Genomic DNA, 14,525 nt, shown 5'->3' on the forward strand with positions numbered 1-14,525 from the left:
CTCCGATATTTGGATTTTGTTTGGCCAACTTGATATATATATATCTATCTTGCAATGGGAAGAGGTGCTTTGTAGTGGGTTCGATCTTACGGTGCTTGATCCCAGTGACAGAAAGGGAAACGACACGTATGTTGTAAGTGCATCTAGTGCCCCTTAGTGATTTTGGTGTATTGAAGACTTATAAGTTAAGGGACTAATGTGTTTTTGAGTGTACACAGGTCTATAAGTCTATGAGGAGTTTGATATTTACAAAGAAAGTCGACCCCTAAAAATGAAGTTCTTCGACTTAAGACTTTGGATTTCTAAAGACTTTCTGAAGACTTTGAAAGTGAAGAAATTGGTGTGACCTTGATGACTTGGCATTCATTCGAGGAACATGAAGCGTGAAGACTTTTGTTTTTATAGTTTCATTTTCTCTTTCTTGAGTCATAGGAAACACCGTACTGTTAAAGGTGGCCGAGGAAATACTAAGGAAAAATTGCCATGTGATGCTCAACTCAAAATCCTACACCTACCAATCCCTTCGAGTGAAGCCATTAGAAATCTCATACAGTTCAGTCAATCTCTTCAGTGACAGAGATGAAGTTCTTCTGGTCGCTGAGGAATTTGTTCTGACTGAGGAGTTAGGAATTCGCTAGTGCGGATTGCCTACAAGTGAGGAACATGATAGCCCTAAGGAATTTGAGCCTCAAATATCCGACCGTTAATGTGCTACGCGCCAGCTGTCCCAAAATATCTACCCACCTAACGGTCATATCATTGAAGGGCATTTATGTCTTATCATGTCAGGCTGCTCCCTAGGCTATAAATAGCCGCCCCCTACAACCACTAGCTGGTTGGCTGCTCCGAGAGAAACTGACACTTGTCATTTGAGAGCATCCCATCCTCCGAGGACTTTGAGCGAAAATCATCAAGTGAGGAAACCCAAACCCAAAAACCTACAAACCCAAAGTGATTGAGCATGATTGAAGAGATTGATCCTGCGTGGATCCGACGCTTGTTACCTTTGAAGACTGTGCATCTTCCAGACGGTTAGGCGTCATGGTCTAGAGCATCCAAGAGGAAATTGTGGATCGCCAAGTGACTGAGTTTGTGAAGGTTTGGAAGTCACCTGAAGACTTACCATGAGTGATTGGGCGAGGTCTGTGTGACCTTAGCTCAAGGAGAATACGGTGAGGACTGTGTGTCCGGGACTATGTGTCCTCAGGTTTAAATACCTAGCCGCTCCAACCAGACGTACAACTGTCACAGCAGTTGGAACTGGTCTACCAAATCTTTATCTTCACCAAGCCTACTGGTTCTATTTCCTCAACTCTTTCATTTCCTCATTACAGTTGTTGTGTGCTTGTTCATATCTATTTGAAGACTTTGACTGAAGACTTTCTCAATTTCTTCAGTTCAATTTCTTTAGTATGTCTGTCTTCATCATGTTTTATCCTGTGTTTACGCTTTCTCTACTCTGTGCTTGTCTTCATTTCATTATGATGACCATGCTTGTGTTTCGTTATGTTTACATCTGAGTACTTATTCCGCTGCAAGTAGTTCTTCACTTAGGAATTTCCTCACCCTGAAATTCCTCAGTGAAGAATTCATAAAAATCGCCTATTCACCCCCCTCTAGTCGATATCACGCACTTTCATATGTATCGTTGCTACTAAGGATAAAACGATGGGGCCTATCTCTACATAGATAGATCTTGTCTACATCATGTCATCGTTCTTATTGCATCACTCCGTTTCTCCATGAACTTAATACACTAGATGCATGCTGGATAGCGGTCGATGTGTGGAGTAATAGTAGTAGATGCAGGCAGGAGTCGGTCTACTAATCTTGGACGTGATGCCTGTATAATGATCATTGCCTAGATATCTTCATAATCATTTGAAGTTCTATCAATTGCCCAAGAGTAATTTGTTTACCCACCGTTTGCTATCTTTCTCGAGAGAAGCCACTAGTGAAACCTACGGCCCCCGGGTCTTCTTTCTCATATATTTGCCTTTGTGATCTACTTTTTCCTTTGCATTTATTTCCAAATCTATTAAACCAAAAATACAAAAATACCTCGCTGCATTTTATTTCTATTTATTTTATTTGGCGTTTGATCTATCAATCTACTACAAATTTACCTCACGTCCTTTGCCTATCTTGAGGCGTTGTACCCCGGAAGGGATTGACAGCCCCTTTAACACGTCAGGTTACGAGGATTTGTTATCTGTGTGCAGGGGCTGTTTATGTTGTGTTGCTTGGTTCTCCTACTGGTTCGATAACCTTGGTTTCATATCTGTGGGAAATATCTACCGCCGCTGTGCTGCATCATCCCTTCCTCTCTGGGGAAATACCGACGTAGCTTCAAGCGACATCATTGACTACGATGAGATTTTCTCACTCGTAGCGATGCACAAGTCTGTCTGAATCATGTTAGCAATTTCCGCATTTTATGAAATTTGGCAAATGGATAACAAAACTGCATTCCTTAATTGATTTATTAAAGAAGAATTGTATATGACGCAACCAGAAGGTTTTGTCAATCCTAAAGGTGCTAACAAAATGTGCTAGCTCCAGCGATCCATATATGGACTGGTGCAAGCACCTCGGAGTTGGAATATACGCTTTGATGAGTTGATCAAAGCATATAGTTTTCTACAGACTTGCGGTGAAGCCTGTATTTACAAGAAAGTGAGTGGGAGCACTACAGCCTTTCTGATAAGTATATGTGAATGACATATTGTTGATCGGAAATGATGTAGAATTTTCTGGAATGCATAAAGAAGTATTTGAAAGGAGTTTTTTTTTCAAAGAAAGACCTTAGTGAAGCTGCTTACATATTGGGCATCAAGATCTATAGAGATAGATCAAGACGCTTGATAAGATTTGTCAATGAGTACATACCTTGACAAGATTTTGAAGTAGTTCAAAAATGGAACAGTCAAAGAAGGAGTTCTTGCCTGTATTGCAAGGTGTAAAGTTGAGTAAGACTCAAAACCCGACCACGGCAGAAAATAGAAAAAGAGAATGAAAGTCATTCCCTATGCCTCAGCCATAGGTTCTATAAAGTATGCTATGCTATGTACCAGACCTATTGTGTACCTTGCCATGAGTTTGGCAAGGGGGTACGATAGTGATCCAGGAGTGGATCACTGGACAGCTATCAAAGTTATCCTTAGTTACCTAAGAGGACTAAGGAAATATTTCTCGGTTATGGAGGTGATAAAGAGTTCGTCGTAAAGAGTTACGTCGATGCAAGCTTTTACACCGATCCGGATGACACTGAGTCACAAACTGGATACATATTGAAAATGGGAGCAATTATCTAGAGTAGCTCCATGCAGAGCATTGTAGACATAGAAAATTTGCAAAATACATACGGCTCTGAATGTGACAGACCCGTTGACTAAACTTCTTTCACAAGCCAAACATGATCACACCTTAGTACTCTTTGGGTATTAATCATATAGCGATATGAACTAGATTATTGACTCTAGTAAACCCTTTTGGTGTTAGTCACATGGCGATGTGAACTGATCACATAAAGATGTGAACTATTGGTATTAAATCACATGACGATGTGAACTAGATTATTGACTCTAGTGCAAGTGGGAGACTGAAGGAAATATGCCCTGGAGGCAATAATAAAGTTTTTATTTATATTTCCTTATGTCATGATAAATATCTATTATTCATGCTAGAATTGTATTAACCAGAAACTTGATACACTTGTGAATAGATAGACAAAACAGAGTGTCCCTAATATGCCTCTACTAGACTAGCTCGTTAATCAAAGATGGTTAAGTTTCCGGACCATAGACATGTGTTGTCATTTGATGAACGGGGTCACATCATTAGGAGAATGATGTGATGGAAAAGACCCATCCTTTAGCTTAGCATAATGATCGTTAAGTTTTATTGCTACTGCTTTCTTCATGACTTATACATATTCCTTTGACTATGAAATTATGCAACTCCCGAATACCGGAGGAATACCTTGTGTGCTATCAAACGTCACAACGTAAAAGGGTGATTATAAAGATGCTTTATAGGTATCTCCGAAGGTGTTTTGTTGGGTTGGCATAGATCGAGATTAGGATTTGTCACTCCGAGTATCGGAGAGGTATCTCTGGGCCCTCTCGGTAATGCACATCATAATAAGCCTTGCAAGCAATGTGACTAATGAGTTAGTTACGGGATGATGCATTACGGAACGAGTAAATAGACTTGCCAGTAACAAGATTGAACTAGGTATGAGCATACCGACGATCGAATCTCAGGCAAGCAACATACCGATGACAAAGGGAATAACGTATGTTGTCATAACGGTTCGACCGATAAAGATCTTCGTAGAATATGTGGGAACCAATATGAGCATCCATGTTCCGCTATTGGTTATTGATCGGAGAGGTGTCTCGGTCATGTCTACATAGTTCTCGAACCCGTAGGGTCCGCACGCTTAACGTTCCATGATGATTTGTATTATATGAGTTATGTGTTTTGGTGACCGAAGGTTGTTCGGAGTCCCGGATGAGATCATAGACATGACGAGGAGTTTTAAATGGTCAAGAGGTAAAGATTGATATATTGGAAGGTAGTATTCGGACACCGGAAGGGTTCCGGAGTGTATCGGGTACATACCGGAGTACCGGAGGGGTTACCGAAACCCCCCGGGGAAAGATATGGGCCATATGGGCCATAGGAGGGAGGCTAACCAGCCCACAATGGGCTGGCACGCACCCCACAAGGGAGGAGGCCGAATTGGATTAGGGAAGGAGGCGGCGCGCCCTTTCCTTCTCCTACTCCCTCTCCTTTCCCCCATTCCCCCTCCAGAAGAAGGAAAAAGGGGGGCCGAATCCTACTAGGACTGGAGTCCTAGTAGGACTCCCCTCTCTTGGCGCGCCCCTGGTGGCCGGCCTCCTCCTCTCCCTCCTTTATATACGTGGGCAGGGCACCCCTTGGAGACAAGCCAATTGTTCCAAGCCATGTGCGGCGTCTCCCTCCACGGTTTACTCCTCCAGTCATATTCACGTAGTGCTTAGGCGAAGCCCTGCGCGGATTACATCACCATCACCATCACCACGCCGTCGTGCTGACAAAGAGTTCTTGACGAGATTCGCTGGCGTTACTACGAGGAAACTGTTATGACGAAACTCTCCCTCGACCCTCTGCTGGATCAAGAGTTCAAGGGACATCATCGAGCTGAACGTGTGCAGAACTCGGAGGTGCCGTACGTTCGGCGCTTGTTTGGTTGGATCGTGAAGACGTTCGACTACATCAACCGCGTTAAACTAACGCTTCCGCTTTCGGTCTACGAGGGTACGTGGACACACTCTCCCTCTCGTTGCTATGCATTTCCTAGATAGATCTTGCGTGATCGTAGGATTTTTTTTGAAATTGCATGCTACGTTCCCCAACAGCCCCACCTTTCCTTCTTTTGGCGCCATGGGGAAGGAAGGGAGAGGTGCCCCTCCTTTCCTTTCTCCCACAAGGGGGGAAAGGTAGGAGGAGGTGGCGCCCCCCCTTTCCTTCTTCTAAGGCTGGCGGCTAGGGAGAGGGCATGTCAGCCCCTCTATTGGGTGGTGTGTGCCTCTCCTTGGCCAATTAGGCCCATAGACCTCCCGGGGCCTCCCGGAACCCCTTCCGGTGATCCGATGGCTACCTAGTGCACTCCGAAACTTTTCCAATGTCCGAATACCATCGTCCTATATATCAATCTTTACCTCTCGACCATTTCAAGACTCCTCGTCATGTCCATGATCTCATCCGGGACTCCGAACAATATTCGGTCACCAAATCATAACACTATATCGTCAACGAACGTTAAGCGTACGGACCCTACGAGTTCGAGAACTATGTAGACATGACCGAGACACCTCTCCGGTCAATAGCCAATAGTGGAACCTGGATGCCCCTATTGGCTCCTACATATTCTACGAAAATCTTTATAGTTCGAACCGTAAATGACAACATATGTAATTCCCTTTGTCCATCGGTATGTTACTTGCCCGAGATTCGATCGTCGGTATCTTCATACCTAGTTCATTCTCGTTACCGGCAACCCTCTTTACTCGTTCCGTAATACATCACCTTGTGACTAACTCCCTAGTCATTTGCTTGCAAGCTTATGATGTGTATTACCGCGAGGGCCCAGAGATACCTCTCTGAAACTCGGAGTGACAAATCCTAATCTTGATCTATGCCAACTCAACAAACACCTTCGGAGATACCTATAGAGCATCTTTATGATCACCCAGTTATGTTGTGACGGTATCCGGCAGTTGCATAATCTCATAGTCGAAGGAATATGTATTTTGACATGAAGAAAGCAATGGCAATAAACTGAACGATCAATATGCTAAGCTAATGGATGGGTCTTGTCCATCACATCATTCTCCTAATGATGTGATCCCGTTATCAAATGACAACACATGTCCATGGTTAGGAAACCTTAACCATCTTTGATCGACGAGCTAGTCTAGCAGAGGCTTACTAGGGACACGGTATTTGTTTATGTATTCACACATGTATTTAAGTTTCCGATCAATACAATTATAGCATGAATAATAAACCTTTATCATGAATAAGGAAATTAAAAATAACAACTTTATTATTGCCTCTGGGGCATATTTACTTCATCTTAACCTACCTTTTGTATTCCTCCATCTGAGTTTCTTCCTCGCCCTCGCACCGCCGCCACACTTGTTTCCTCCACCTTTGTTATTACCCCTCGCGTCGCCGCCTCCTATTGTTTTTCCTCCACCCCCGGTCCTTTGACAACCGTCGCCTCCTCTCATCCTCTGCCTCGATCGTATTTTTCTGTTGAATTCCTAATTTTCCGTGGGTTGTGGTTAGATTGTTGCTTCCATCGCTCTCACTTTTTCAATTTCTTTTTTCCATTATATTTCTGGGATACGGAGTTTATGGGGTAAAAATTGGTGGTGCTTTCAATTCTATCAAATGATAGCTTTCAACTTGATGAAAACATATTTATTGATTCAGTTATTAGTAATCTATCTCTTTTTTTCTTCTGTTTTTGCAGTTATGGCTTGCCCTTCTTGCCACATGCCAAATGGTTCTTGCCCCCGACGATGATTCACCCGACCAGTTCACTATGGTCCTGGATGGGTGGCGCTCGAGGTGTGAGATAAGTTCAACAATTTCTTGAGTTGATATTTTTTGTAATAAGTGTGGTGATGTATAGTTAGTTCTAGTTTCGTTATTATGCATAGTTAGCTCTAGGTTTTTTGTTGTTCAATGTGACTTTGCATAATTGGATAAGTTTCATTGATAATTAGTTGATACATTAATTATAAAATTTTAGTTGTTTTTCATTTAATTGGGTTTTGTTTGTTCTTCGTGTGTAATGGCAGGGCTCATCTTGCATAGTACATTGAGCAATGCAGGGCTTTAGCTACTCAGAGGAGAGGGGCGGGGATACTAAACCTGGCCTTCACACTTCTAAGGGTATACCATATGGTCAAACCAGTAGAAAATTTCATGGTCCTAACTGGGAGGAACTAGTTGCTGATTATGGCCTTCGTCCTTGCGATTCATTGATTGTTGGACTTGAGAATTTTTGGGATGTTCCTTGATGTTGACATTTATCATTGTGCAATATTGTTGCTCCCTTTACCTTGGGTTGGTAAGTTGTTGGTAATCTTTGTGTATTTTTATCGACAAACACCGGGTTTGTCTCATGTCTCATTTTCCCTTTTTTGTATCCTTTGTAGCTCTTGAGGAACTTAGTGAACTTGAAAGGAGCCTATTGACACCTGCTTTTACACTTGCGGGGTCAATCTTAACTATCGCTAGTTATTCTCCATGACACATGCTCTCTTCAGTGACAACTACATAGTGTATCATCCTTTTGTCCATAAGTCGAGTTTGGTAATGTTAACCACCATCACATGGTCATTCTCTATAGTGAATTCCAACTCTCGTGGTTATTTTCCGACAATACGTATGGGGGTGTGCATATAGGAGCACATTGACCCTCAAAGATGCAAATGGGTGTATACACAAGAAATTATACATGATCAGGCCCTCAACGTTGGAGATAATACCCTACTTCATATGTGTTGTTTTTTTCCTTGTGTATAGGATGAGTACAAATGATGTCACCTATGACCCTCCTTGGCTTATATAGAGTGTGACATGAAGAGCAACAATAACTATCAGTACAATAAATATGGTTAATGATGCATTGATGGCTGAATATGACTACATACAGTTATTACAAAAGGTAACACCATTTTTTTATTTCGAAGGTAACACCATTAGTTGATGAATCATAGTGTTTGTCGTTGGTCTGACTGATGCCTTGAGACTGAATGAGGAGCATTGTTCCACTGATGGATCTTGCCTGGCTGAAGAATCATGTCTGATTGGTAGCACCACTTCAATTGGTTACGACTCTTCTTTATTGCAGCTAACTAGACCATAGCGTCTCTGAGCCTGGGAGCTGGGTCATGTGTCATTAGGAGCCTACTCCGTAAGGCTTCCCTTTGTCATGTAGTATTGTGACATGCAATCTTCAAGTATTTTATAGCTATAATTAGGATGATCTACAAAAATTAAATTTACAACCACATTTTTTTGCGAGATCAATAGTAGTTTATTCCATTATGGTAGGGCTACAATCCCTTGGCAAGAGTTCCTCAATACATGGGGTTCCTCTTTCGAGTGTGGCTCGCTCAAAGCGACTATACCTTGCCAGACAATTTACAACACTATTTTGAGACCTATGTAGTTTTTGTGGAATAAACACTCTATCAATCATTAGAGACTTAATCTCGGCTACTAATTGACCATAATCCTAACGATCTAAACTAGAATCGAAAATACAAGAAAGGGCAGTCGATGAATCAAACTGAACAATGACCAGTAGCTCCGTATGTTGACGAGCAAGCACCAAACCGATCATAATAGCATGGACCTTCGCCTCCGGTGCGTTGTTATAATTGAACAGATAGCGGTATGCAGCAAAGATGACCGAGTCGTCGTGTCTCTGTAGAATCATCCTAGCTGCCGCTGTTCCATCCTCCTTGCTAAATGACCCATCCACCAAGAGTGTCGCGCAGCTGCATGGTGGTGCAGGCCACGGGAGCACCCGGGTCGGCAGGTGATGCTTCAAACTCTCTTCATTGTCCATCACGGACATCATATCTTCTCTACAGTATTTTTGAGTTAGATATAACTAACAGGAAAATCCGCACATACAGCCACAGGCATGGCCTCCTTTCCATGAGCGGTATAAAAAATCGGGCCTGCCAAACTCTACATACCAACATAATGACCATATCTCAGCAACTCGATAGCAGCAGAAACAACCAATCTTTCCCAGATTCCACCACCTCCTCTTTGCGTGGCACATGCTAGAACTTGGCCATGTCATCCCATAGCGTGGCCGCGTGCATGCAACTAGTGCACGGTGTGACCCTTCCTCTTCCCTTCCGCAGATGGGACAAGTAGCTCGCGTGGGTATGTGATGTCGTACTTTATTTTTTTCCGTTGGTAAATAGCTCCTGACTCCACCTTCCATGACAAAATGTTCATCTTTTGCGGGACCTTTGCTTGCCATATAAACTTCCATAGCGGCCTCTCTCTCCCTACGGATGCGCACTAGTCACACCCTCTGCAAACTCATCATCATGTTGTAGTGTCGCTAGACGGTATGCACTACGTACATAGACAACCCCGACCGCTCCGCGTGCCAAGCCAAAAAATCGTCCCGCGCTATGGTGAGGTTCTGATCTTAAGTATCTGTATAACATCCATAGGCCAGAAAAACTCCTCAAGTCGTTCTTTCATCCAAGCACCATTCTCATCTATAAAATCACGCACACGATTATATCTGCAGTTCCACTTTTGTGTAATTGGCCAGAGAATCAGGAGAGCTTATGTGCAAGGTTTTTTTTGGAGCCGAGACTGTAGAACAATTGTTCTACGGTATTTTCATTAATAAATATTTACAAAAGAACAAACAATACAAAACTAGCCCACAACAGTTTGGGGGAATAAATTCATGATCAAGTTATAGGTGATGTTCTATCCAACTAGTAAGTTGCTCTACTCTACTCTGCTTTGCCCTGAGTTGAACTGCCCAGAGTCCTTCTTTAAGGTAGTGTTTTCAAGTGTTCAAATGTGGAGCAGCCGATCTGAAAATCATGTCATTCCTAACTGACCATGTACTCCAACAGCCCATTAGCACAATGTCTAGTGCAATTTCCCGAGGAAGATGCCCTACCGTCAGCAGAATCTCATCATAAGCAGAAATGCCTCTGTGTTTATTGGGAGTTAGATGATCCCAGGAAAGGAGAGAGAAAGGACAGTTCCAGAAGAGATGGACAAGAGTTTCCTCAGTACCCTCTAAGCATAGGGCACAATTAGGGATGGCAATGGGTAGGGTATGGGTGGGTACAACCCCTTCTTCCCAAACCCATACCCACACAAAAAATTCTATACCCACCCATTTCATTACCCATGGGTATAAATTGATACCCATGCCCATACCCATTGGGTACCCTATACCCAATGGGTATCTAGTGGGTATAATATATATCATTTAAATTTTGATTTTCTTAGAGAACTGTGTCTAAAATTTTAGTGGTGATGGGTGAATAGTGTAGCCCTAAAAATGGCTCCTCTGGTGGGTGTCCTAGAAGGCGGCAAAGGGATACAAGGAGTAGTTGGTGGAAGCCTGACACGTTGAGAGGCAGCGGCGGGAACTCAGGATCACTGGATCAAGAGATGGACAAGCGTCCGGTGATGATGAGTCGATATTTCCTCATTTTTAATAGTCACATAGGATGTAGTGGGAGTGGCGAGTTGGTGGTTGTAGTCCTATGAGTCATGGCTGGTTTAGGGAATACGGGATTTAGTATTATCCCATAGAGGTTGGATGTCGACCACACATGTCATATTGTTATTTCCATTTATTAACTTTTTCTGGGTATTCATTGGGTTACCCATGGGCGCAATTTCATACCCATACCCTACCCCTATATTTTGCGGGTATGGATACCCATTACCCATGGGCATAAAATCTTGCTAACTCTTGCCCATGCCCACTGTTTTTGGGTAGGGTACCCATACCCATGGGCAAAACTGCCATCCGTAGGCACAGTTATAATCTTGTAAGAACATGCTTTTCTTGTGCAATAGATTCCTGGTGCTGAGTCTGTCCTGTAGAAAAAGCCAGTAGAAGATCTTGTGCCTCGATCTTCATGCAGTACTCCAAAGATTTTTCAAGATGATGTGAGCTGAGCTGTTTCCCATGAGCAGTTGATACATTTTCCTAGAGGATTACTAAGGAGAAGACCAAGAATGTGTCCATTGATCCTTATCTTCAGTGGCCACTCTGTCGTTAATCATCTGTAGCGCCATATTGAATTGAGTATAAGCTTGATAGGAGAGTGGTCTATGGAATAAATGGTTGATGTCCTCCCGTGTCTGTAAATTGATCAGTGTAATGTCTTTGTCCAGTGCAAATGAATAAAGCTTAGGAAATCTGCTGCAGAGTGGTTGTCCACTCTAGTTATCTGTCCAAAAAAGAGTGGTATCTCCTCTGTTTGCCTTGCATATAGCATGAGCTTTATACATTGGGAGAAGCTTCAGCACTGCTTTCCACCAGAATGATCCTACCATCCGTTCTCGAGGCAAGGTTTCTTGATAATATGTCTCCCAGATGATATTAACCCAAGGCACGTCCTCCTTATTCATGAATTTATGCAAATACTTCATAAGAAGAGCTTGATTATGAGTGGCTATGTCTAGCACTCCAAGGCCCCAATGAGCTTTGGGTTTACACACTTTCTCCCAGGAGACAAGAACAGTGCCAGCTTCTTGAGTACCATATTTTCGCCAGAAGCATTGTTTCAGGTAGATATTGATTTGCTTGACCACAGTTTTTGGTAACATCAGAGAGCACATAAAGAATGTGGGCATGCTGATGAATACAGATTTCAAAAGTGTGAGTTTATCACCAGTAGAGAGCATGGTAGAGCAGCTGAGCAGTCTGTTTTTAATCATTTTCATCATTGGTACAAAGTCTTCAATTTTTGGTTTAGAGATGCAGAGTGGAAACCCCAAATAAGTAGGGGGGGGGGAGCAAATTTTACAACCCAATAACTAAGACAACAGATTCATCTTAGTTAGAGGGGTGTTGATTGGGATCATGATGGATTTGGTATAATTCACTTTCGTCACTGTATATGTAGCATAAATGTAGAAGAAGATCTTTAATATGATTCAGTTGCCTAGCATCAGCCTTTGCCACTAGAATAGTATCACCTGCATATTGGATGATGGGATAATCTAGGCAGGATTGCTGGAGTAGTGGTGATTCCAGCAGAGAGTGTTGCATAGATTCATTAAATATAGATTGAAGAAGATCTGCAGCTAGAACAAATATTAATAGTGAGAGAGGGTCACCCTGCCTTACACCTTTTCTGCAGCTTATGTGCAAGGTTGCTTAAGGCAAAATACCTCCTCAGTGGTAACTTGTTGGACACAGTTTTTTCTGGCAACGCATCTGGAGTACGGGGGATTGAGTATGGCCTCGAGTTGGTTTTACAGCCACATTATAGATATATGAGGCTAATTGGTTCGTTGCCAAAGTTTGGCATTGCCAATATTTGGCAAGCCAACATTTGGCAAAACCAAAAGCTGCCAAACATTGGCGACTTTTTGAGAAGTGGGCAATAACCAATTCGTAGCCAACCAATTGAGAGCCAAATTTTTAGACTTGCCAACAATTTCTTACATATCTACATGATTGAAGCACCAGACTGTAGAACAATCATTGTACGGTAATTTTCATTAGTATATACTTGATTATCTAAGCTATGCACATATATCTTACTAGTAAAATTATTTTACCATGTAATGTATACATATAGAATGACGTTTTGGATCTGGGTCTTCATGGAGGCCGATTTTTTAAAAAAAAATTGTACGAGTAAACAAGGATGTGAGGTGTATGTGTGTAAAATTTCAGAATAAAATACAATGAAGTGGCGTCTTATAAAAAAGACAAATTCATGGCCTGAGAGGATGAATAGAATCATGTGTTAAAAAGCCTCTTTTTTGGACAACCCTTACCTTAACGTATTTCATCCTGAAAATTTACACACTTGTGTATAATGCCTTCATGTATGTCAGTATTTTTTTAGAATTTTTTGAAATATAAAAATGTGAATTTTCGTGAATTTTGCATTTTGCATTTAGAGGCCTCCATGAAGCTCGGCCCCCAAAAGCAATTTCAATTTTAAATGTCAATTATTAATACTTTTACTGATGGTCTGACGGCATGTGCACTATACGTGTTTCTCCATACGAAGATGGATCGGGTTTCACTATCATCTAGTATTATCATCAGATAACGGCATGCGCACTAGTGTCAATTCACAAACTGGAGCTAATTTTTTTTCACAAACTGGTGCTGAGGAGATCATGTTATTATACATAAAACATAGTCTGATGTGCAATTACGTGCCCCCCTGCTTGTGCATCTTCCGTTTTGTTGAGAAAGTTCGGAGAACTCTAAGAACAACTGAACAGACGTGAGCGGAGTCCCGTGCAACGTGGAAGTGATCCAGCAAGCGGAGTCATCACTAACTTTTTGCAACCATGCTGCTAGTGCCACGCGTGCCGGCAGTCGCACCACCCGTCCCCAACGCAACGACGTTATATATATGCCCGAGATGCGAGAGACCGACCACATCACAACGATTAGCAAGCGGACCATCAATTAATTTCTAGCGCATCTATCCATCCACTAAACTTTGACAAAGCATTCTATCTGACAGCACTAGCAGAGGCTGGTTCGGCAACAACAATGGCGTTCGTGCCGATCTGCGTGCAGTGCGGGACGAGGAGCAACCCGTGCCGGTGTAAGGTGGTTGGCCCGACGCTGGGATTCGTGGCGCTCGTCGTGGCCGGAGTGGTGGAGTGGCCGCTGGGCGCCGCCGTGTACCTTTTCCGCCACCGCAAGGGTCGCCGCATCATGGGTCACCCGACCACGGTCGTGTACCCTCGCGTCACCGGCGCAATCCCCATCTAATCGACCGCAGCATCTGCCTCTTCGGTGGTGATCTGTCACGAGGTACCGCCGTTGGCTTGTCAAGCTGTGTCATGTAATCTGGGAGATTCGTCTCTCCGACTCTCAGCGTGTGTTTAATAAAGCGAGGTTTTTGTTGTCGTGGTATTTGCAAGGCTTCGCCGTGGCTGTACTTAATATTTGTTCGTCGATGTTGAGTAGCTGTTTTGGTCACCCCGAGTGCTCTCTCCTCCCTGACTCCTCTTTACGGAAAATGCTCTTTATGTAGTGCCCCCTCCGATCTTCTCTTCTTTGAAAAATGTTCCTTATGTAATGTTTCCTCCTATCCAAAATAAAATAGGTGTCGTGGTTTTAGTTTATTATAAACTAAATTCATGAATCCTCTCAGATCCGAAGCAAGTGTCGTGAAGTATTATTCAAACTAGCCATCGTCGTCAGTTCGTCACCACCTCGGCGATGTCGAGGAAAAAACGCCTGC

General features: G+C 42.9%; 1 protein-coding gene across 1 annotated transcript; it reads left to right on the plus strand.

The window, feature by feature from the left end:
* The first annotated feature begins 13,701 nt into the window (after nucleotides 1-13,701).
* On the plus strand, nucleotides 13,702-14,194 carry LOC109740149 (uncharacterized). The gene has a single exon (XM_020299186.4). The coding sequence runs from the start codon at nucleotides 13,826-13,828 to the stop codon at nucleotides 14,048-14,050; it is 225 nt and encodes a 74-aa protein (XP_020154775.1). The 5' UTR covers nucleotides 13,702-13,825; the 3' UTR covers nucleotides 14,051-14,194.
* The last annotated feature ends 331 nt before the right edge of the window (nucleotides 14,195-14,525 follow it).

Source organism: Aegilops tauschii, chromosome 3 (assembly GCF_002575655.3).
Source record: "Aegilops tauschii subsp. strangulata cultivar AL8/78 chromosome 3, Aet v6.0, whole genome shotgun sequence".
Taxonomy (NCBI): Eukaryota; Viridiplantae; Streptophyta; class Magnoliopsida; order Poales; family Poaceae; genus Aegilops; species Aegilops tauschii.

Coding starts and splice junctions, on each gene's coding strand:
- LOC109740149 (XM_020299186.4), top strand. CDS start 13,826: ATGGCGTTCGTGCCGATCTGCGTGCAGTGCGGGACGAGGAGCAACCCG.